Raw genomic sequence first — 22,360 nt, 5'->3', positions numbered from 1 at the left:
AATGTTTGTACCACAAACAGTTTATGAGGAAGACTGGGCAAAAAGATAAAGGAAGTGTTTACCTTACTGGCAGCATACTGTAAAAGGATCAGAATCACTTGAAAGCATAGCCCAACCTTCTCTTTACGCACAACTGTTACTTTTCCTGATAAATAAGATATCCGTCACTGCTTGGTGGACAGGAGTGTGTGTATGAGAGAGAGAGATGGAAGGGGGTTTAGTCTTCGGACCCGCGCGTACCTGAACCCAACGACCTTTTACTTGAAAGTGGAGCCTACAAACCACAAGACTACGGAGCCTGTTAGCTTTGTTTATGGGTCTCAAATGAGGCTTGGTCGTATTAAATAGTCAAAGGCTGGGTGACTGATCTGATTTTAATGGCCATGCGCCTCCAGCCACAAACACTAACACCAACTAAACATCAAACTGGAAAAGCGGATGATGTCATGGACCCAACCGTGACCTATAGTTTGTTGGCCTATCTCGCGCTAGAGGAGCAGACCCTGCTTGAAACAACCGTTGAGCGTCAATGACATCTACTTTGCTGACTGTGTATGAGGGACTCAAAAAGTTTTGACGGAAAAATAGAAAACTCGGAGAAAACAAACACGAAAAATTAGATTGGAAGTTTGCCCGTCCCGAAGCGACAAAGTTCGGTGTGAAGAATGACTCATTGAAAAACAAAAAGTTATTAGGATTTTTAATGAAGTAAACCGCAAAGGTATGCCTAGTGAAGTCTTTTTTTTTTAATGGAAAAAATGTAAGAACAGATTTATATCCGACCGCGAGTGAGTGTGAGTATGAGGCATGCACTCCATGTGGTAGTGAGACATATAGCCCAATAGTCAGAGCACTTGCGTACAAACGTAGAGGTTTGGGTTCAATGTCCGTGTAGGGCAGTGAACTTAGTCCAGTCGATCCAGCTGGCGGGAATGGGAACTGAAGAGCGCTAGACGGCTACAGGCAGCGAATTATGATGGGCTGGGCACCGCTCTCACAGAGAAATTCCTGTAAAGTAAAGACTAGCTCCCGAGAAAAGGGAATTATTTTACACTTCGCCAAACGACGCTGGACGACACCTGCCATTAGCGGAGCAGAAGCTGCACGCGTAACGAACCAAGGGGGGAAACTGCTGAGGCTTGAGTTAGGCAGGCGAGCTTGAGTTAGTCCGCTTGCAAATAGATTGGTGACGATAAAGATATCGCAGCTTGTACTGTGTATGCACGTGCAAGTAGTTGAGGTGTTTTTTATTTTTATATTATTATTATTATTATTATTATTATTATTATTATTATTATTATTATTATTATTATTATTATTATTATATTATTATTATTATTATTATTATTATTATATCTAGCTTCTGTGTGAAAAAATGCTGTGTGCGGAATTCACTGGAGGCTAGTACATGAAGAATGATAACAAACAACCAAAATGCGCTGACGTGCAGCCTGGGGTTAAAATCGTTAAATGTATGAAGCAGGTAAGATAAAGGTCGTTTGTCTGACCTTTTCAGGTGGATGAGAACTGAGGTGTTAGAAATCTCACTTTTCTCGGGGAAACTTCTACGTTTTAGTAGTGCCTATCTTCTCTTCCTCGCTGCCTTACCATCTCCTTAGGTACAATTACAAAAACTGTTAATTACAAAAAAGCTGACAAAATGTTTTCCCTACTACGTACTCTACGGTTTATCATAATTTACTTTGACGACCGTACATCTTAATTTGTAATATTTATTTTTAAAAATTACGACATTTGTTAAATATTTATATATTTAATGTAATTAGTCGTATATTTATAGTAATTACAGAAGAAATATAATTTACAGAAAAAACATCAGAAAGGCTAATACAGAAAACCCAAATTCTAACATCAGATTTTGGTTGGAAACGGCTGATAACATGCTTCGTTTGTTAGGTATAACCGCAAGCTTTTGGTTCACATAGGAAGATTTTCACTATGTGACGATGATGTCAATACTTTGGTAGCGGATGTAATTTATGTTTGTTTTCAAATGCACAAAACATAATTACACTTTATCTGTAGATTCACCATACTGACCAACAGAACAACATGTTTACAAAAACAGATAAGTAGAAATGTAAGCCTCTGCCGATTCGTAATGCTAAGACCTCATACTTCAAACATACATGAAAACGTTTTAGACAATAATTTCTTCAATGTTTTACTTCAGTAACATATGGTGCAAAACCTTTTTTGTCATTGGCTCAAGAGACAGTCCACAAGATCAGAGACTTCGACCTATAAGCAAAGACGAGTTGTTTTCTGGTTTCGGAAGTTCCACTTAGTTGACTGTCTCTCATCTTTCCTGTGGAGACAATTGTCAAGGAAGGCTCTCTGAAACACATAAGCGCGAAAACCAATATCTCAGTGAATTTACTTATCCAAGCTCTCTGAAGATACTTTGTGATGGAATCGTTCTGCAAGGCGGAACTGAGTTTTATGGAAACATTTGCATGTTGTGCGATGAGTAAAGATGTTACTGATAGTTGTTTTTAAAAAAATGTACTCTTCTGATTAACATTGTTGAGTAAACTGTGATTTTAATGTTTGTGTGTTGTTAGTATTCGGCATATACTACATATCTTCGCAAAATCAAAAACTAAAATACAGAAGACTTAAAAAAGTCACCCGCGGACATCTGTAACATCATAAAATGGGTTGTAATAACAAATCGTAAAAAAAAAAAATATATGTATGTAGATAGACACTCATTGCGCTGTACACTATGACGTCATAAACAGACCGCTTAGACACACACACAGAAAGAGAGAGAGAGAGAGTTTGATAGTTGAACTGTGACACAATTCGAGATAAAGTGACCTGTGGAGACGCATGGTGGATGGCGTCCTAGTTGAATGACAAAACCCAGAGGTCACGACCTGACTATTCTTCCGTTTCCTTGTATACTCACAGCTCTTCTCGACCTAATCCTGATAAATCAGAGGTAGATCGCCTTCCGTTGGTAGAATGTATATCTGGCGACGCTGTCTAGACTCGACGTCGGCATTAATCGGAGCTGGATAGACTTCCCTTGTCAACCAGTCCACCCCGCGACGCTCTCTAGGCTCCAAGTCCATTGGCAAAGATCGTTTGCCGTCTAGGGTTTTCTCGATAACCTGCTTATTAAAAAGCGATTCTCTGAGTAACTACAAATGTCACACATCCACAGGCTTCTAACCAGACAAAGAGAACAAGCAACAAAGTGTTAGAACCTTTCTAACTACGGCTTAGAAACGTTTGCAAAAAAGATGACATCGGGTCTGGATTATCTTAAGTCATTATGTTTTTTAACATACAAAAGTGTTTTGTTTTGTTTTTTGTTTTAGAAAAATCACAGAATATGATTACATATCATGAAATATTTTGTTTAAATTAGCTTTTGCCTAAAAAGCTCTTATTCCAGACCCATTGTAAGGCGCTTGGCAAATCCTAGTATTGACAGCAGACGATTACAAGTGTAAATCAAGGAGACTGAGCAACGTCACAATTAGGTCAAACTAAAGTGACGACATCACAAAATGACGTATGAACCAGACTGTGTTTCTTTTGTTATATTAACTGCTTCGTGACACAAAGTCTGGATGTATGGGCAGAATGAGTGTGAGAAGTTAGGAATGAAGTGGTTAACAAGACACTAATTATTAAAAGAACACGAATTGCGCACAAGGCTGGGACAATGGAGGCTTGTCACGTCTTTGTCAGTGAGAATTATGTTGGGTTAAACCGTTAAAGTGATGAACCTGTAGCACACAAAGGTCAGCTTACCTCCTGCAAAGGTTCTATCTGTTGTGCGCTGATGCTGACTAGTGCCAGTGAGCACAGCAGCAAAGCGATCAACGAATATTTCAACATGGCGGGAAAGTGCGGATCTGCGCAAAAACAAAAAAAAAAAAAAAACAAAAAAAAAAAACAGCAACAAAAATAAAAAACAAACAACAAAAACGGTAAAGATAATACCAGTGTTGTCTTTACTACTGGTGACCACAAATCAACATCTCACCAGAACCATTACCAATGGCTTGTAGAATGTGAAGAATTAGGCACAATTAGGACCATAAGGACCCGAACAGCAGGATTAACGTACCCATGGTAATTAAATTATTTCTGCAAAAATAGTTTAAAACGTCGTTTACTCACGAAGATCAAAAGGCCAGAAGAAATGATTAGAAAATGGTACATAGCTTTAACTTTATTTTTTGTACAAACACAATTCATGGTATCGTAGGGTTGGCAAGTGTCTAGCTCATAAATCTTCATCCGCTTGTAGGCAATATTTGTTTCAACATTACAGTTATACACGACTATTTACGATCATTCGAGCATGATGCTGACACCCGTTAACAGTTTTACAATAAACATCAAACTATAAGACATCGCGACAGTGCATGGTGACTGGCATGATAAAGTTGATCTAAATAAGTACATGTTTACTAAGAACTGAAAGGATATTGTGGTGAATCTTTTAGTATATGAGCAAGAAAGAAATTAAAGAGTACAGACCAGAGTTTTGTGAGGGAAACGTCGAACTTGAGTGTATGGGTAGAAGCCAATAAAGTAAGTAAAGTGGAGAAGGAAGCAAGCAGTCATGTGCATCAAACACACCAGACAGACAACAGCGTTCTGAACTCTTTAAACAATGTGGAATGTGGTATGACAGAGACCAGTGAAGAGGCAGTTGCAACAATCCAGGATTGAGGACAAGGGGAGACAAGAAGCTTGACGATGCCATCAGTACTTACTGACGATAGGAGAAAAGTAAGATACACAAAGTGGGCCTTACAGAAAGTATGGAGACCAGATGACAATATCCCTGAAAGAATAAACATATTCGTTTTGCTCAGCTGTCAATGAGACAAGATATATACCTAAACAGGAAATAATTTAAAAGTAAAAAAAATTTCTCACCAGATTTTGATGCAAAGGTGTATTACTCAGGTGAGGAACAGGTCTGGATCAGAAGGAAATTTCTGCATTTCTATACCTTCCAGCATATGATTCCTGCTGCTTGAGGGCGGTACGCTGAGTCGTGGTGACGATACATTAAGGATGACAAAGTTTGCAGTCGTCAGGCTTTGACCCCCTTCCTTTGTGCTCCTTCCTCTTTCATAATGCGAAATTTTTAATTGGTGAAAACACCTGTCTATCTAATTAGCTCATTCCAAGGCCTCATGACGCGAGTTGACGATTGGTTCAAGTTTATTCGCCATTTGTACATCATGGATGATTGGACGCTATTTTCGCTGACTCCACACCAGACAATATTTACTAATTATGCTTTAGCCATGTGGATTTGGGGACAGATCCCAGATGAGCTGGAATGTTTATATTACATCTATCCAAAACTGTTTTAAATACTACTTTGAGCTGGAGGCCTTAGTCAGTGGTATAAAATCAGACATCTGACTACTTCTGAATGTTCATTAATATTTACCCATAATCCTTGTATTGTATACCCATCCTTACTCTTCAATGATAATTTTCTTATAAAATACACATGCAGCTTATGTTCAAAAAAACAAGATGCGTATGAAAATCTCATCTTAAATGGTCCCAGCGATGTTAAAGTCAGCAAAATTAAGCAAAACTGAGCCAAAAAAGAAAGAATGAACTGACTATGGCAGGATTTTCGCAACGACTGGGATCATTTGTATGCTGCATGTCCGACATCTGACATGATGTATTTAATAAAGCGTACCAAACTATTAAATCAGATGAGATTTTCATATGCATCTTTTTTTTTAACATAAGCTGCATGTGTATTTTATATGAAAATTATCATTGAAGAGTAAGGATGCGTGTTCAATACAAGGATTATGGGTAAATATTAATGAACACTCAGAAGTAGTCAGATGTCTGATTTTATACTACTAATTAAGGCCTCCAGCTCAAAGTAGTATTTAAAACAGTTTTGGATAGATGTAATATAAACATTCCAGCTCATCTGGGATCTGTCCCCAAATCCACATGGCTAAAGCATAATTAGTAAATATTGTCTGGTGTGGAGTCAGCGAAAATAGCGTCCAATCATCGATGATGTACAAATGGCGAATAAACTTGAACCAATCGTCAACTCGCGACATGAGGCCTTGGAATGAGCTAATTAGATAGACAGGTGTTTTCACCAATTAAAAATTTCGCCTTATGAAAGAGGAAGGAGCGCAAAGGAAGGGGGTCAAAGCCTGACGACTGCAAACTTTGTAATCCTTAATGTATCGTCACCACGCCTGAGCGTACCGCCCCCAAGCAGCAGGAGTCATGTGCTGGAAGGTATATAAATGCACGATATCCCTTCTGGTCCAGACGTGTTCCACACCTGAGTAATACGACCTTTGCATCAAAATCTGGTGAGAAATATTTTTTTTACTTTTAAATTATTTTGTGTTTAGGTAGATTTCTTGTCTCATTGACAGCTGAGCAAAACGAATATGTTTATTCTTTCAGGGATATTGTCATCTGGTCTCCATACTTTCTGTAAGGCCCACTTTGTGTATCTTACTTTTCTCCTATCGTCAGTAAGTACTGATGGCATCGTCAAGCTTCTTGTCTCCCAATGTCCTCAATCCTGGATTGTTGCAACTGCCTCTTCACTGGTCTCTGTCATACCACATTCCACATTGTTTAAAGAGTTCAGAACGCTGTTGTCTGTCTGGTGTGTTCGATGCACATGACTGCTTGCTTCCTTCTCCACTTTACTTACTTTATTGGCTTCTACCCATACAGTCCGGTTCGACGTTTCCCTCACAAAACTCTGGTCTGTACTCTTTAATTTCTTTCTTGCTCATATACTAAAAGATTCACCACAATATCCTTTCAGTTCTTAGTAAACATGTACTTATTTAGATCAACTTTATCATGCCAGTCACCATGCACTGTCGCGATGTCTTATAGTTTGATGTTTATTGTAAAACTGTTAACGGGTGTCAGCATCATGCTCGAATGATCGGGAATAGTCGTGTATAACTGTAATGTTGAAGCAAATATTGCCTACAAGCGGATGATGATTTATGAGCTAGACACTTGCCAACCCTACGATACCATGAATTGTGTTTGTACAAACAAGAAAGTTAAAGCTATGTACCATTTTCTAATCATTTCTTCTGGCCTTTTGATCTTCGTGAGTAAACGACGTTTGAAATTATTTTTGCAGAAATAATTTAATTACCATGGGTACTTTAATCCTGATGTTCCGGTCCTTATGGTCCTAATTGTGCCTAATTCTTCACATTCCACGTGCCAGTGGTAATGGTGCTGGTGAGATGTTGATTTGTGGTCACCAGTAGTAAAGACAACACTGGTATTATCTTTACCGTTTTTGTTGTTTGTTTGGTTTTTTTGTTTTGTTTTGTTTTGGTTTTTTTGTTATTTTTTATTTTTGTTGCTGTTTCTTTGTTTTTGCGCAGATCCGCACTTGCCCGCCATGTTGAAATATTCGTTGATCGCTTTGCTGCTGTGCTCACTGGCACTAGTCAGCATCAGCGCACAACAGGTAGAGCCTTTGCAGGAGGTAAGCTGACCTTCGTCTGCTACAGGTTCATCATGATACTTAATCATATTCTGTGAATTTTCTATAAAAAAAATCGTTTTTATGTTTAAAGACATAATGACTTAAGATAATTCAGGCCTGATATCGTCTTTTTTGCAAACGTTTCTAAGCCGTATTTAGAAAGGTTCTAACACTTTGTTGCTTGTTCTCTTTGTCTCGTTAGAAGCCTGTGGATGTGTGACATTTGTAGTTAATCAGAGAATCGCTTTTTAATAAGCAGGTTATTGAGAAAACCGTATACAGCAGCAAACGATCATTGCCAATGGACTTGGAGCCTAGAGAGCTTCGCTATGCACCTCCGATTGATGATGATGAGGTCAAGAAGATCTGTGTTCTTTTAATAATTAGTGTCTTGTTAACCACTTCATTCCTAACTTCTCACACTCACAACCTTAAGATAATCCAGCCCCGATGTCATCTTTTTTGCAAACGTTTCTAAGCCGTAGTTAGAAAGGTTCTAACACTTTGTTGCTTGTTCTCTTTGTCTGGTTAGAAGCCTGTGGATGTGTGACATTTGTAGTTAATCAGAGAATCGCTTTTTAATAAGCAGGTTATTGAGAAAACCGTATACAGCAGCAAACGGTCTTTGCCAACGGACTTGGAGCCTAGACAGCATCGCGATATGTTCTGGCCGCCAACGGAAGACGATCGAGCTCAGATTGATGCTGATGAGGTCAAGAAGATCTGTGTTCTTTTAATAATTAGTGTCTTGTTAACCACTTCATTCCTAACTTCTCACACTCACAACCTTAAGATAATCCAGACCCGATGTCATCTTTTTTGCAAACGTTTCTAAGCCGTAGTTAGAAAGGTTCTAACACTTTGTTGCTTGTTCTCTTTGTCTGGTTAGAAGCCTGTGGATGTGTGACATTTGTAGTTAATCAGAGAATCGCTTTTTAATAAGCAGGTTATTGAGAAAACCGTATACAGCAGCAAACGAGCTTTGCCAACTTACTTGGAGCCTAGAGAGCGTCGCGATATGTTCTGGCCGCCAACGGAAGACGATCGAGCTCAGATTGATGCTGATGAGGTCAAGAAGATCTGTGTTCTTTTAATAATTAGTGTCTTGTTAACCACTTCATTCCTACTCACAACCTTAAGATAATCCAGACCCGATGTCATCTTTTTTGCAAGCGTTTCTAAGCCGTAGTTAGAAAGGTTCTAACACTTTGTTGCTTGTTCTCTTTGTCTGGTTAGAAGCCTGTCGATGTGTGACATTTGAAGTTAATCAGAGAATCGCTTTTTAATAAGCAGGTTATTGAGAAAACCGTATACAGCAGCAAACGGTCTTTGCCAATGGACTTGGAGCCTAGAGAGCTTCGCTATGCACCTCCGATTGATGATGAGGTCGAGAAGAGCTGTGAGTATACAAGGAAACGGAAGAATAGTCAGGTCGTGACCTCTGGGTTTTATGTCATTCAACTAGGACGCCATCCACCATGTGTCTCCAGAGGTCACTTTATCTCGAATTGTGTCACAGTTCAACTATCAAACTCTCTCTCTGTCTTTCTGTGTGTGTCTAAGCGGTCTGTTTATGACGTCATAGTGTACAGCGCAATGAGTGTCTATCTACATACATATATTGTTTTCTTACGATTTGTTATTACAACCCATTTTATGATGTTACAGTTGTCCGCGGGTGACATTTTTAAGTCTTCTGTATTTTAGTTTTTGATTTTGAGAAGATATGTAGTATATACCGAATACTAACAACACACAGACATGAAAATCACAGTTTACTCAACAATGTTAATCAGAAGAGTACATTTTTTTAAAAACAACTATCAGTAACATCTTTACTCATCGCACAACATGCAAATGTTTCCATAAAACTCAGTTCCGCCTTGCAGAACGATTCCGTTACAAAGTATCTTCAGAGAGCTTGGATAAGTAAATTCACTGAGATATTTATTTCGCGCTTATGTGTTTCAGAGAGCCTTCCTTGACAATTGTCTCCACATGAAAGATGAGCGACAGTCAACTAAGTGGAACTTCCGAAACCAGAAAACAACTCGTCTTTGCTTTTAGGTCGAAGACTCTGGTCTTGTGGACTGTCTCTTGAGCCAATGACAAAAAATGTTTTGCACCATATGTTACTGAAGTAAAACATTGAAGAAATTATTGTCTCAAATGTTTTCTTGGATGTTCGTATGATTTCTTAGAATTCCGGATCGGAAGAGGTTTAAATTTCTACTTATCTGTTTTTGTAAACGTGTTATTCCGTTAATTAGTATGGCGAATCTAGAAATGTCCTGAAAGTGTCCTGAAAATTTCTAATTCCTTTACCTAAACTTTAGTGACACACACTGTCTGACATGATTATTTTTAGTTATAGTAATCTCATTCTACTTGACTCTCTAAGGTCACCATCGACAAAACACTGCCGTCAATAATTGTGTTCCAAGTGATCATGTCGTGTACATTTGAAGCTGAAAATTACATCCGCTACCAAAGTATTGACATCGTCTCCACATAATGACAATCTTGCTATCTGGACCAAAAGAGTGTGGCTATACCAGACCCTCTCTGGCTATACACCGTTATCAGCCGTTTCCAACCAGAATCTGATGTTAGAATTTGGATTTTCTGTATTAGCCTTTCTGATGGACTTTCTGTAAATTATATTTCTTCTGTAATTACTTTAAATTCTTCTACTCATTACATTAAATATATAAATATTTAACAACTATTGTAATTTAAAGAAAATAAGTATTACAATTTCAGATTTACATGCATCCAGGTAAATTTGAAGGTTTTAGTAATCAATTGAGACTTAGAAACAAAGGGAATATTTGTCGAGATGCTCATAATTGAATTTTAGTATAATTGAATCATCTCTAAAAATGAAATTATACAGCACACAGTGGTAGACGCCGTGATGAACGATGCCACGTACAGCCGTGGAACGAACACCACCCTGATAAGATTTAAAATATACACAGACTTGCGCCAAGATTCTCTAACCTAAGTGTTCGATCCCACTTTCTACCAAGTCATTGTCCACCCGCCTGACTCGTCTGGGATTCGTTGAAAAGTCTCTTAACGTTGAAGAAAGTTAAAGACGTGTCGACTGTTCACAAAATAATCCAGGGACACATTTCCGCAGAAGTGTCCTGAAAATTTCTAATGTCTTTACTTCAACTTCAGACACACACATTGTAAGTTTGGAAGTATGGATAGTAAGTATTAGGACCCCCTTTTACAGAAGCCATTACGCTGTTGAGTTTTATTATTGTGTAAATTAAATCTTTTTTTCTTGTACTTCGATTCATATACTGTTAAGTCTTTGTTCAGAGGATAGGTTAGAGTTCGCTTACTAGTTAAACGAGAACAGAAAACAAGTTATTATTAATATAAAAAAAAACACACACACGATTTTTAGTGAAGAATCACATACAGTGATACCTCGGTTCTCGAACGCCTTGACTTTCGACCAAATCGGTATTCGACCAGGAAATTCGAGAAAATTTTGTCTTGGAATTCGAACGAAGTTGCGCCATAAAGTTTGGTACAGGTACAGTAAATGAAACACAATTTACTGTACAGTACAGTACATTTTTTTTTTGTTTTTGTTTTAATAAATACATTTATTTCTTGTTGAGACTCATGTTTTTCTACATATTATATACAAACTAGGCCAGTAAATAGGCATTGGAACGAATTAATCCAGTTTCCATTATTTCCTATGAGTTTCATTGCTTCGGTTCTCGAACAATTTGGTTCTCGACCGTCCTCCTGGAACGAATTATGTTCGAGAACCGAGGTATCACTGTATTTACATTATTTTATTGAGCATCGCGTTCAGTGCTCTCAATGATGTTGGCCTGAACTACTGAGTAGTGCCAGCAGCACTGAGTCTCATAACAGCCAGCAGAACAGAATTATTTTCGGCTCGGAGTATCATCCTGGATTATCCGATTTGGAGATCGAAGGCTTCCCTGAGGATAACTATATTGTTCCCCGATAATCAATAGTATTCAAACGGATCTTTATTTCACATATATCGGTGACGATGATATTCATTAGCATACACAGTAATAATTAACTATTAACATTAAGAAAAAAAGAAAGAAAAAAAAAACCTGCAGGATTTTTATAGAGTCATCAAACTATGGCCAGTGTTAATACGATTATCTGTCTTCGTCAGCATGGTAAATCCATTTTTTCAAGGGAAATGAATTTGCACCAAACATTATGTCTGTTGTAACATTACTAAGCACTAATTTAAAATAATTCAAGTATAAAATAATTATGCACCATAATGACGTCTGCGTTGTTAACCACGGTTCCCAGTCACTTAATCCCCAGACACTTCATCCCCTAGACTTTTAATCCCCAGACACTTCATCCCCAGACACTTAATCCCTAAACTAAATCCTTAACTATAAAAATTATGAAGTCAGCGAAAAATTTAATTGAAATTCAAATTCAAATCATGCTATTAACTTCAACGTCATTTGAACATCTACAACATTAGTTAAAGTTCATATAAGCTAGTAAATTTAATGTTCTTCAACAATATGATATGAAAATTGTTCTTGAGTGTCGGGGATGAAGTGTCTGGGGATTAAAAGTCTAGGGGATGAAGTGTCGGGGATGAAGTGTCTGGGGATTAAAAGTCTAGGGGATGAAGTGTCGGGGATGAAATGTCTGGGGATTAAGTGACTGGACACCGTTAACCACTTTCTGAAGGCAGCGGATGTCTCCCTTTGGATTAATAGAATACTAAAGAACAGAATTTATGTTTAAATATGCACCTTACTTACAAAGGCGTTCTTTGTACCCATCGACACCAACCCTCCTGTAACCAAGTCCTTCCTCCTAGCCAAAATACCAAGGAAGATAACAGCAAGAGTGGCAACGAAATTGGAAGAGAATTTATTTAAACAGAAAATAAAGAAAAGATAAAACTTATAATTGTACTAGGTAAGTGATAATGAAGTACTCATTTACATCATTTTCCGTCTATACGGAAATGCTAACAAATTATAATACGACCATTTTATATGCAACACTGTAATGCTAAAGGGAAATTACTTCCCCTGACAACACTCCACCTCCACATACACGCACACATTGAACTGTTAGTAGGGTAGGGCACTGCTTATTAGAAAGTTTAGATACAATCAAACCATTTTTTTTTATATAAATCTGTGTTCTGATTATTAAGATCCGAATGTCAACGAATTACATAAGTGCTCAAACAGCTTTTACTAAAATAATGTTTAGTAATGATCATCAATGTGAACCAGGTTCATGGCGTCGTCATATTTGATGGAAATGAAAATAATAACTGTTACTAAGAACTAACAATGTTAGGCTTAGAGCCACTGCCATCAGGCTCAGCAGTCTGGGGCATCTGGGGCTGGCTGGGGTGAAGCTCAACATCCTTGGAATCCTGAGACTGCACAAACATGATGTGCTCCTCTATTTCCTCATCAGTAACATGGAACTCTCCGGAAACAAACTTAACAAACCTGAAGCAAGAATAGACAGGCGACATCACACGTTGCCACTAGTTATTTTTTCTACATTTCACAAAATGTTCGTCAATAGCATACTTAAGTAAATGCCAAAATGAGGATAAAGCTTTAGGTGTGTGTATGTGGGGATGGGGGGTTAAATAATATTGGTTTCCGTGTATTCTCACCCACCCACGCGCGCGACATGCTATGATCACTAATGTTAAGTTAGTGTATGCACGAACTAATATCCCTGGACTGCTGGCAGACGATTTTTCCCAGTTAACTGCTAAAAAGAGGCATTAGACGACATAGCTTCCGGTTTATGCACATTCTTTGTTAGGGCTCGCCGAGACTAACAGCGGATCACTCCACAACAGGCCAAGAGCGAGTCTCGGCATACAGACATCAGTTCATCAATATACGTCCATGGTGTATGGCATATTTCCAATGATGGGAGAAATGCACTGCAGTCGTTTGAATTCCATTTTTATAAGTTTGAGGTTTTGTAAAACATGTGTTTCAACCTCATATAAGATTGAAATTGGCTTTTGGGAAGGATGTCGAGCAGCGTCGTCAGCTATATTATAAAAAGCATAAAACTCAATGGCCTTTATAACCTCTGTTCCACAAAAAATGTTGATCGTTTTCAGTCCATATTTTTAGACTTTGGTGATATTTAATACAAGAAGACTTGTTCATCTGCAGTAAGCTTAGGGATGTAGGACTTAAATTTGATAACATCAGCTACTGCGCACCTACCCTCGTATTTACAATGTGGTTAAGGCAAAAGCAACATCAGCTGGAAAGATGTCAGGAAAGGAAAGATGTCAGATCTGTGAAGCATGAAAGCTGATGTGCACCTACCGAGAAGTGGATGAAAGCTGACCAGCTATGAGTAAGGGAAGGCTGCGGCAGTACTCCCGGAGTTGTTCTAGTGCTTTCTGTGTCTCTTCCTCTCCTTCCCGGTTGTATTCGTCCTCTGTCAAAAGGTGAACCTTTCGCCGAAAAGACTTGCACCTGTGATTAAAATAACAAGAAGTCAGAGAAAAAGAATAATTTATAAGCCTGTAGTAACCAAATAAAATATTTTCCTTTTGATGTGAGGTGTTTGTCAGAAGTCTTGGGGAGTAACAAAGAGATCAGAAATTAATATAAAGCTTTCGGCAGTAATAAGAAACAATAACAGTAAACGTAACACTAAAGTAAAAGTGATATTAAGACTGCACACCTAATACAAACAGGCATATTAGTTTTCCTTCAATTTCGTGCTACTGCAAAAATGTTCTGATTGTTTTAGAAATATGTAAACCATTTGTGTGTGTGTGTGTATGTGTTTTTGTGGTGAGGGGGTGAGTAGGGAGTCAGTGAAGGACACAAAATTACTGCCTGTAAAAAAAACTAAGGCGTTGCACACAAATGTGCTATGTCATTTTCTTGCAATGTTTTTAATGATTTTTGTAATTTAGAATAGTAGAAGAGCAGAATAGTAAAATCTATTTTAATTTAACACTGAACAAAGAAAAGTCTCTAACCAGAGGTTCTTTATCCACCTGGGGATAGTTCGTGGACGCAGGTACACTGCCAGCACAAGCCAGATGATAGCAACAGAGGCTTCTTCAATTTGACTGCTGTGGTAGATGAGACTCAAACCCAAGGCCTGGAGGACCCAGCGAACCAAGTTTAGGCTTCGTGGGTCAGTAATAGGACCAAAGCTATACACAATGGCGAAGCTCACTAATGACGAAAACGGCGTGTGGCGAGGAAAGAACTGTCAGGGAAAAAAAAGTAAAAAAACAACAACTGATGTTTGTACATGTTTGTTCATAAATATCAACTGACCGTAAATGAAGAACTCATTTGCAGGCTACTTAGACAAGTAAAATTTCCTTCAACAGATGGACAGTTTGTCAAATGGACGCTTTGGACGATGAATATTTATCCTGCTTGAAAGTAATCAGTTGATATGGTTGAAGTTCGGCCTTTTAAGTTTTTTATTATTCTGAAACTAAGCTCTCATCTTTGTTATTACTACTGATAATGGAGTTTTGTTGATGCTAACCTAATCCCTATGGGGATAAGATGGAGTTTACACAATTATATACCTTTAGGCGTACACGCACGAACACATTGCCAGGGTTTGTATAACGATTTAAAAAGACAGGTTTTTGAAAATCTTTTCGAAGTGGTCTTGTATCACTTTTTGGGGTGTTGAAGTATCGACAGGAAGGAAAGAGAAAGGTAGTTTGTAACCTGAATGCAGAGATTAGACCCTGTTTCTGTTCCAGAAACCTGGATGGAATATGGTCTACGAGAATTTCGCTAAGATACAAGGCATATAACTTACAATTACCTTAACCATTCAGCTACACTTCACTCAGTACCAAGCTAGAAACATGACAGTGTTCTGCGGGAGATATCACATCCTGTTTTACTCATAAAGATTTTTATGGTATTTAATAATTCAATATATTTTTGCCAACACAGTTGCATTTTGAACTCAACAAATATGTACTTGGCACGGATTCGCTCTGTAAAAGTTTCAAGTACACAAAGAAAAACTGTACCCTTAAACGTAAGTCTCCCCTTTCCCCTCCATACTTGGGTCTCGGGTGGAAGGAATGTTTTATAGTTACCAGGCTTTTCATAAACCCTGCCAAGCTCTCTGGGAGCAGCTTCTTGAAGACCAGTAGTACAAAGAGGTCCAATGATGACGCTGCCTTCACTATGAATTCTGCAATCTTCAGCTTCTGTGAAAAATTTAATCGTGCTTCATGTTAAGTTAGGAAAAAAAATTAATGAAACTCATCGCTTTCGTGCAAACATGCTTGAAAACAAAAAACCGTGTATGCATATCCAGCCTGAATCCACTGAGCTGAAGATGACGGCTGGTCTGCATAAAACCGATTAGGATTTATACAATTGATGGTGTTTGCTTAAAAAATGTCACGTTTCTCAGTTACTGGGGTAGGGAGGGAGGGAGTGGTTTCAAAACGCTGTTAATGGTATATCTTTATATGTTCTCTTTGATTGGTTTCTTGTAGTTGAACCGCGTATGCACTCTCACGCTTTTTCGGGAATTCATGCTATCAAAATAGATTAGTTAACTTCATCTTTTCAGTGGCTCATGAATCTGGAGATTTTTTTCTGGGTTAGAATTAGTTTTACCAATTTCTTTTCTAACCAAGGGCAATTTCACCCATGAGTACATTGCTCTTCGCTTTGTACGTTTTGTATAAGAGGAGCTGTGCCTGGCCCAGTGTACCTAGAGCATGGAGAAGGTGCTAACTAACCCAATTACGGATAATGACAAGCAGCGCAGTGTTATTGAAGTAAGTGGAGGGGCTTTGAGAAATTGAGAGCCAGGTCTAGCACTTTAAGACATCTTTCCATCATGTGTGGAACAGTTCTTGTGAAAGCTTTAGTGCACCATCACTACCGAGATCCATAGAACTATGTTCCTAGACGTCTTTTATACACCTACATCTGGTGCTGTATGATAAAACATGTAATTTTTGGTAGGAAAAAATCTTTTTTGTGAGTACCTACCAGATGGCATGATACAGTCTCCTCCCGCCTCCCCGTTGTAGTTTGGACTTGTGACTACAGTAAAATTTAAAAAAACCTACGGAGGTGAACTCAGTGATAAAGATGGCTGAAAAAGGTAATGAGCTGATTGAATTTTTGTTCTTAACGGTCATTAGTCCATTTTTGTCTAATCGAGAGGGACAGGTGGAACTGAAGTGACTTGTAAGTGATCCTCCATGTAGTCATGTCCATGATAAGTGCTTGAAGGAAAAGATTTACTACCAGAAACGGCTTTTTTTCGCCATGACAAGGCTGATGAAATATTATGAAAGCAGTCTAAAGAACAGAAGAAAAAAACATAACAGAAAAAAGTTTGTTTAAATGAATAGAAACAAGCACCTGGAGTAACAAGAGCGCAGGCAGCTATTTGTCACGTGACAACCCGTGTTGTCACGTGCCATCTCTAGCAAACTAGATACTGCTACTTAAAACAAAATTCAAGAAATAATGGTTACCGTTTTCAAATTTGCAACTTCAATCATCACAGCATTGACGATTAACATGCCTGCCTCATGCGGTACCAGATAGCCCCTATACAACAAACTGTAAATAAGAAGAAAGGCAGGTAAAGTAGCAAGTTGGGCTTATTTGATAGATTGTGACGCTCTTAATTATTTTCGCTTGTAATTTCTGGTGTCAAAACAAGCGTTTACTTACAGTTGCATGTATGTTGTGTGTAAGTGAATAACTTAGTGATTAGAGTAATGGCGTCCAACCCCTAACATTTGCATACTAGCCAGCTGGATATCCCCGAAAGCTTCCCCAATTAACACAAATGTGGAATGGGTAATGTTCATTACAAGGTTGGGAAATGTAAAACAGCGAGATAGAAGAGATGACTGCCTTCACAGAAAAACCTGGTCTCTAATGCCTATTTCCCAATGATATCGGGAATATGGGAATATTCAGTTAATAATCATGTCAGTTAAAAAGCCAAAGGCGTTTACCTATATACATATAAATCCGCCCATTAACTTATCCATTATCCTGCCCATAGCTGTGAAGACCTTACATTAAATCCCTCTTAAATAATCAGTGCAGAACTCTTACGAAATTCTAAGATTAATGCAATGGTTGTTGATAAGCAGGCCTAAAGAAGAAATTGAAGTTCCTTTAACCACAAGAAATGTGCCTTTTTTTTTTTTGTCTTTCAAGTTTTCGTCTATACATCCGTAGAAAACCAGCTCCAAGAAAGATCTACACGCTGAGGGCCTAGGGGAACAGGCATGCTTGATGGACAAATTGTCACAGTTAATCATACTATACTCTTGACTGCTCCTCCATTCACGCTGACATGTACGTGCATGCAATACACTTATACTAGACTGCTGACATAAAAAAATATAATTACATGTACTAGCTCCAAGCCCCTAGCGTATTTCCCCAGAAAAAACACAACGTAGCTTAGTATATTAAAGAACAATTATTAAGAAAGTGGAATCTGGCTTATTGTCTAAGGCAGGGATGCCCAACCTACGGCGCGCGGGCCATATCCGGCCCGCGACGAGGTGCCATCCGGCCCGCTAAACTTCTGCCCACAGTGCAGGAAATCGGCATGTTAGTAATAAAAAAAAAAAAGACCTAAAAAAACGAAAAAAAGGGAAGAAGAAGTATTTATCCGTACGTAGGGGCGTCTCTCTTTTTTTCGATGGACGAACATTTCGATTCAGTGCTCTGACTTGGTGTCTCTACGATGCAGCCGGACATTCAGAAGTTGGTTTCGGGTAAACAACTTCAAATATCCCACTAATTACTACATAATTAATGGTAAGTACAACTTGTTTCTAATAAAAATGGTATCTGCTCTATTTTTTTTTTTCTTTTTTTGTATTTTTGCGGTGAAGCGGCCCGTGACACGCATGTCGGAAATGTGTTTGGCCCGCAGGCCGAAAAAGGTTGGGCATGACTGGTCTAAGGCGTTCCTTTATCATATTCCTACTATTTATCACTAATCTAAATAATGCGTGAGTCGACACTACTCAATCGTAACTAGAACACGTTCTCACGCTCCACTTGTTTACTCATTCATGCGCGACTGAATGAACAATGAAATACCTTATATCAGACGACGCACAGAAAAACATAAAGATACCACAAATGACACCACCCATCTGCCACAGTTCTGGATCTGAAACAGTTAGGTACACATTGTCAGGGCGACACATGTATGTGCATGTCTGTATGTGTACTTCAGAAAAGAAAAGTACGCGCCTTCTGATATCAAAATATTTAATAAGCCCTAAGAATTTCATTTGTACTTTTGTCTTACAAAAATGCCATCAGAAAAAAAAACCCCGCCTTTCAACGGAGTAAGCTTGCTTTTTATTCAATGCTTTTACCTGAAACTACGAACTTGAATTTGCAGTACGGACTTTCTAATAAATAGTTAAAGATGCTTAGCTGGCATCATGGCCAGATAAACGACAAAATATAAGGGCTTCACTTGTCACATGGAAGTGCACCACAAATGATTCCGTAGATCTGAAGCCAATGCAGCTGTAGTTGAAAGGTGAGAACCTATATTCCTCTTGTAGTGGCATAAAACGAAGATCTTTTTCCTTATATCCCATGTCAGACAAAAATTGTGTCCTATCAGACAGGTTGTTTCCATTGTAGCTTGCCAGGTCATGAGGAGGGGTATCTTTGTCAAAACGTGTTACATGCAGCTGCACAGCAAGAAAGCTCAGTTATATTCAGAAATAAAACAAAGAAAATGTATAATTTGGGTTTAAATGTTGGTACGTTGAACTAAACTATGACATAATCATAATTCACGCACTATTGTGGCGATAGTCCAGTCAGTGCTTCCTGCTCGAAACTCTATCCCCCCAATAAAGTTCCATGCATGCGCGAACGGGGGTTGACTACCAAAAACTTGACCTCAACCGAGCGTTTTTTTTTTCTCATTCTGCATAAACAAAACCTAATCCTAACATTAACATAAAAGCCACGTTCTTACGTATGAATTCCAAGAAATAAACAGCGTGTCATCCAAAATTGTCCCCTCGACTTCCCTGTGTGTGCCTGAACTAACAGTATTTCTTATGTCGGTGTCGAATTATTCACAGCGTCCCTTTAGACCCTATTTTGGTGTCCATTTTCCCTCTTTCTTCGGTAAAGAAACTGCCTCGCGTAGTGGTGTACCCTACAAAAACTGCTTCCTTAGGATGATTATAGTAGTAATTTGAGGCAAACAAATACTGCACTCTTTGCCTTTTATTATCATTGAATGCTGACTTCCTATTGCCCAAAGAATGGCAAGGTAGTAGTTACGTTTAGCACTTCTCATGATCAACCGGATGTTGCCAACATCACTGTAGAGAAAAGGCTCGGTTGATTTTGGACTAAAGATGGCGTCGACACAATGGGCCAACTGCTTCACTGCTACACCACGGAACTAAAGACAAGAATATGGCCAATAGTAACCCTCTACAACAGGGGTGGGCAATTAATTTTCCCAAGGGGCCGCATGAGAAATTGAGATGATTTTAGAGGGCCGGACTAATATAGTTAACTCATTTTTACCCAATACTGTATGTATAGTATATATACTGGCGGGCGGGCCGGTCAGAGACAGGAGGCGGGCCGGCCTTTGCCCAAGTCTGCTCTACAACATGGCGGATATCAGCACTTTTAATGCCTACATTGTTTGGATTTTCCTAAATCCCTAGTGGCAACGCAGCAAAAGTCACAAACGGAGAATCTTTCTGATAAAACTGGGCGAAAAACTGGTTGGACTTGGAAAATCTATAGAAAAAGAATGTTCCGGACAGAATAGGGTGCACTATACACGAGCTCCATTAATTTGTGGTACATGTTAATTACACTGATTTTCGTGTTTTGTTAAAATAAGTATTGCATTTTACACAGAATGTGCGTTTTCATCATGAAATGAATGACAAAATAGTATTGGGACCACATTCGTGGTAAACGCTATAAAATTTCACTCCGTTAGAGGGTTAACCAACATTACTTACCCGCGGATTCACCCACAAATTCTCCCATTTCCGGGTCTGTCCAGGGTGGCATAAGAAAAACTTTCTTTCCTTCCCATTTTCATTGATAAATGCCAGTTTGATATCCTGATTTAATTCCTGAAAACCAACTGTCACAGAGGTTTCGTTATGCAGCTGTAACTGTCTAAACTAAAAACCTCGAATCTTACTTATTATGGCAGGCTCAAACATCAGACATTATATGATGTAAACAGATTGTCAGGCATGCAGGGATGGACACGGTTCCACAAAACGAACTAGTTTTAAATCACTAGGTACGTTGTTGTTACCTTTAGCTTCTGCTTCGTTCAGAAACGTGAACATTAAAAAAAAGCTGAAATCTGAAATTAGAAACAGAACGTTGAAATCCATTCAAATGAACTGTTTCTTCCTCCTAGAATGCGTGTCCCGAGGCGAGGTACGCAAGGATTAAGAACCAAACGGTCTGACAAGCGTATTTAAAACTACCCTCCCGTCGCCGCCGTCGGCTTGTCTCGCAACATTTACCCACTTCTCCCGCTCCCTGACTTCTCTCCTCCCGCCCCATCCAGTGTTACGACTGGCCTGAAACCCCGATACTATAGTGGAAAAGGCTAACAACAGATTTCAATTTGAAAAAAATGCCCGAGCGTCACCAACTTCTTGTAACATGAGCTTCACGATACGGTGCTTGGTATGCGGTGTTTGGTGTCTAAACGGGCAATTGCATACCGTGTGAACGTTCTACAACCTTCTTGGCCGTTGACTAACAAGACTGTACAACCCAAAATAACAAAGCGGAAGGCTGTCGTAAATGTAACTGAAACTTTAGCCTTTTTGTGATGTCCAATCTTCCATAATAAAAGCCTACACCAAAACCTTAGCCCTAATCCAAATCCTTAAACTAATCCAAACCCTGAAGACATCATCTATCTCGAACTAACATGTAAAAAGAAACACACACCTAAACAAAAGGCGTGTAAACCAAATAAAAAAAAAATTCACTAACATCTACAGTTTGCACTGAAAACCACTCGCTTTACCCACTAAATTGTGACTTTTTCCACAAAAGCAGTCACCAGTTAAAGTACTGAAATTTTAATAGACACCATGAAAGGACAAATTTAGAGGCGATGTACACGTAAGGGTCAGAGGTTGTGATCCCGTTCAGCTTGGCTTGGCACTGTTGACACAGACACACACAAAAAACCCATAAAAAAAACAACAACTTCTTGGGCTCGAGCTGGGTAGATCGGCTAAAAGGAGATAACGCCTCAAACTCCGTCTTCGTGGAGTAGGCCTATCAGTCGGTGTCACCATCCGATTTCTCTTCCTAGAATAAAAATTGCGAAGATATGTGATTTAGTTGAACAGAATTTGACACTTAATTTTGCTAGGTCTAAAATGAAGTGTTAAAATCAGGTAAGTACTGTTTTCTTGGAATTCACAATCTGAGAGTTACCCACACGTAAATGAAAACAACAAACAACAACAACAACAACAACAACAACAACAAAACGAAACTTAACTTTCCAATCGACATTATGCCCTTTGGTTTTCTCCTTTGGTCATTTTTAAGATGACTATTTATCCAGGAGGGCAATTAGTAGCAGCTCTATAGGACAGCAAGGGTTAGAACCACACACCACAACGATCAACAACACGATAAACCCACAAAGTTTTATAGTAATGTAGCTCTGTGGATAAAAAATGAAACATTCAAACCCGCGCTACCAGATAGATCCGCAGCACAGCGATTCAGTCTTGCA

The 22,360-nt window shown here is 38.7% G+C and overlaps 2 protein-coding genes and 1 long non-coding RNA gene across 11 annotated transcripts; 1 reads left to right on the top strand and 2 right to left on the bottom strand.

Moving 5' to 3' along the window:
• Positions 1-2,169: 2,169 nt before the first annotated feature.
• On the bottom strand, positions 2,170-5,129 carry LOC112556108. Of its 9 annotated transcripts, none has more exons than XR_003097619.1 (5): positions 4,930-5,129; positions 4,805-4,834; positions 3,790-4,128; positions 2,936-3,140; positions 2,170-2,358 (listed from the first exon to the last, which is right to left on the bottom strand). It is a non-coding gene; the product is annotated as an uncharacterized LOC112556108 (long non-coding RNA). The 9 variants fall into 9 exon arrangements; XR_003097621.1 differs by having other exon boundaries at positions 2,936-3,143; positions 3,790-3,893; positions 4,764-4,834; positions 4,930-5,120; XR_003097620.1 differs by having other exon boundaries at positions 3,790-3,893; positions 4,764-4,834; positions 4,930-5,120.
• Positions 5,130-6,311: 1,182 nt separating this feature from the next.
• LOC112556107 lies at positions 6,312-9,688 on the top strand. Its single transcript, XM_025224779.1, has 7 exons — positions 6,312-6,368; positions 7,425-7,528; positions 7,788-7,883; positions 8,118-8,240; positions 8,475-8,597; positions 8,822-8,927; positions 9,500-9,688. Coding segments are annotated over exons 2-7 (537 nt in total). The 5' UTR covers positions 6,312-6,368; positions 7,425-7,441; the 3' UTR covers positions 9,502-9,688.
• Positions 9,689-12,124: 2,436 nt separating this feature from the next.
• LOC112556106 (nuclear envelope integral membrane protein 1-like) lies at positions 12,125-20,918 on the bottom strand. The gene is made up of 9 exons (XM_025224778.1): positions 20,903-20,918; positions 20,595-20,711; positions 19,061-19,283; positions 18,673-18,745; positions 17,073-17,160; positions 15,666-15,779; positions 14,565-14,800; positions 13,897-14,049; positions 12,125-13,044 (listed from the first exon to the last, which is right to left on the bottom strand). Exons 3-9 carry the CDS (start codon positions 19,185-19,187, stop codon positions 12,867-12,869), a joined length of 969 nt encoding a protein of 322 aa, XP_025080563.1. The 5' UTR covers positions 19,188-19,283; positions 20,595-20,711; positions 20,903-20,918; the 3' UTR covers positions 12,125-12,866.
• Between the last annotated feature and the right edge of the window lie 1,442 nt (positions 20,919-22,360).

The sequence above is a fragment of the Pomacea canaliculata genome, linkage group LG2, assembly GCF_003073045.1.
Source record: "Pomacea canaliculata isolate SZHN2017 linkage group LG2, ASM307304v1, whole genome shotgun sequence".
Lineage (NCBI taxonomy): Eukaryota > Metazoa > Mollusca > Gastropoda > Architaenioglossa > Ampullariidae > Pomacea > Pomacea canaliculata.
Note: the sequence above shows the minus strand (reverse complement) of the source record. Positions and strands in the feature narration are given on the sequence as shown.

Excerpts from the sequence above, each read along its gene's own strand:
- LOC112556107 (XM_025224779.1), top strand. The coding sequence starts at position 7,442 with ATGTTGAAATATTCGTTGATCGCTTTGCTGCTGTGCTCACTGGCACTA. Across the intron at positions 7,529-7,787 it reads AGGTAGAGCCTTTGCAGGAG|GTTATTGAGAAAACCGTATA; the intron begins GTAAGCTGACCT and ends TTTAATAAGCAG. Across the intron at positions 8,241-8,474 it reads CTCAGATTGATGCTGATGAG|GTTATTGAGAAAACCGTATA; the intron begins GTCAAGAAGATC and ends TTTAATAAGCAG.
- LOC112556106 (XM_025224778.1), bottom strand. The coding sequence starts at position 19,187 with ATGGGATATAAGGAAAAAGATCTTCGTTTTATGCCACTACAAGAGGAA. Across the intron at positions 15,780-17,072 it reads AAGTTGCAAATTTGAAAACG|AAGCTGAAGATTGCAGAATT; the intron begins GTAACCATTATT and ends AATTTTTCACAG. Across the intron at positions 14,050-14,564 it reads AGGTGGATAAAGAACCTCTG|GTGCAAGTCTTTTCGGCGAA; the intron begins GTTAGAGACTTT and ends TTTTAATCACAG.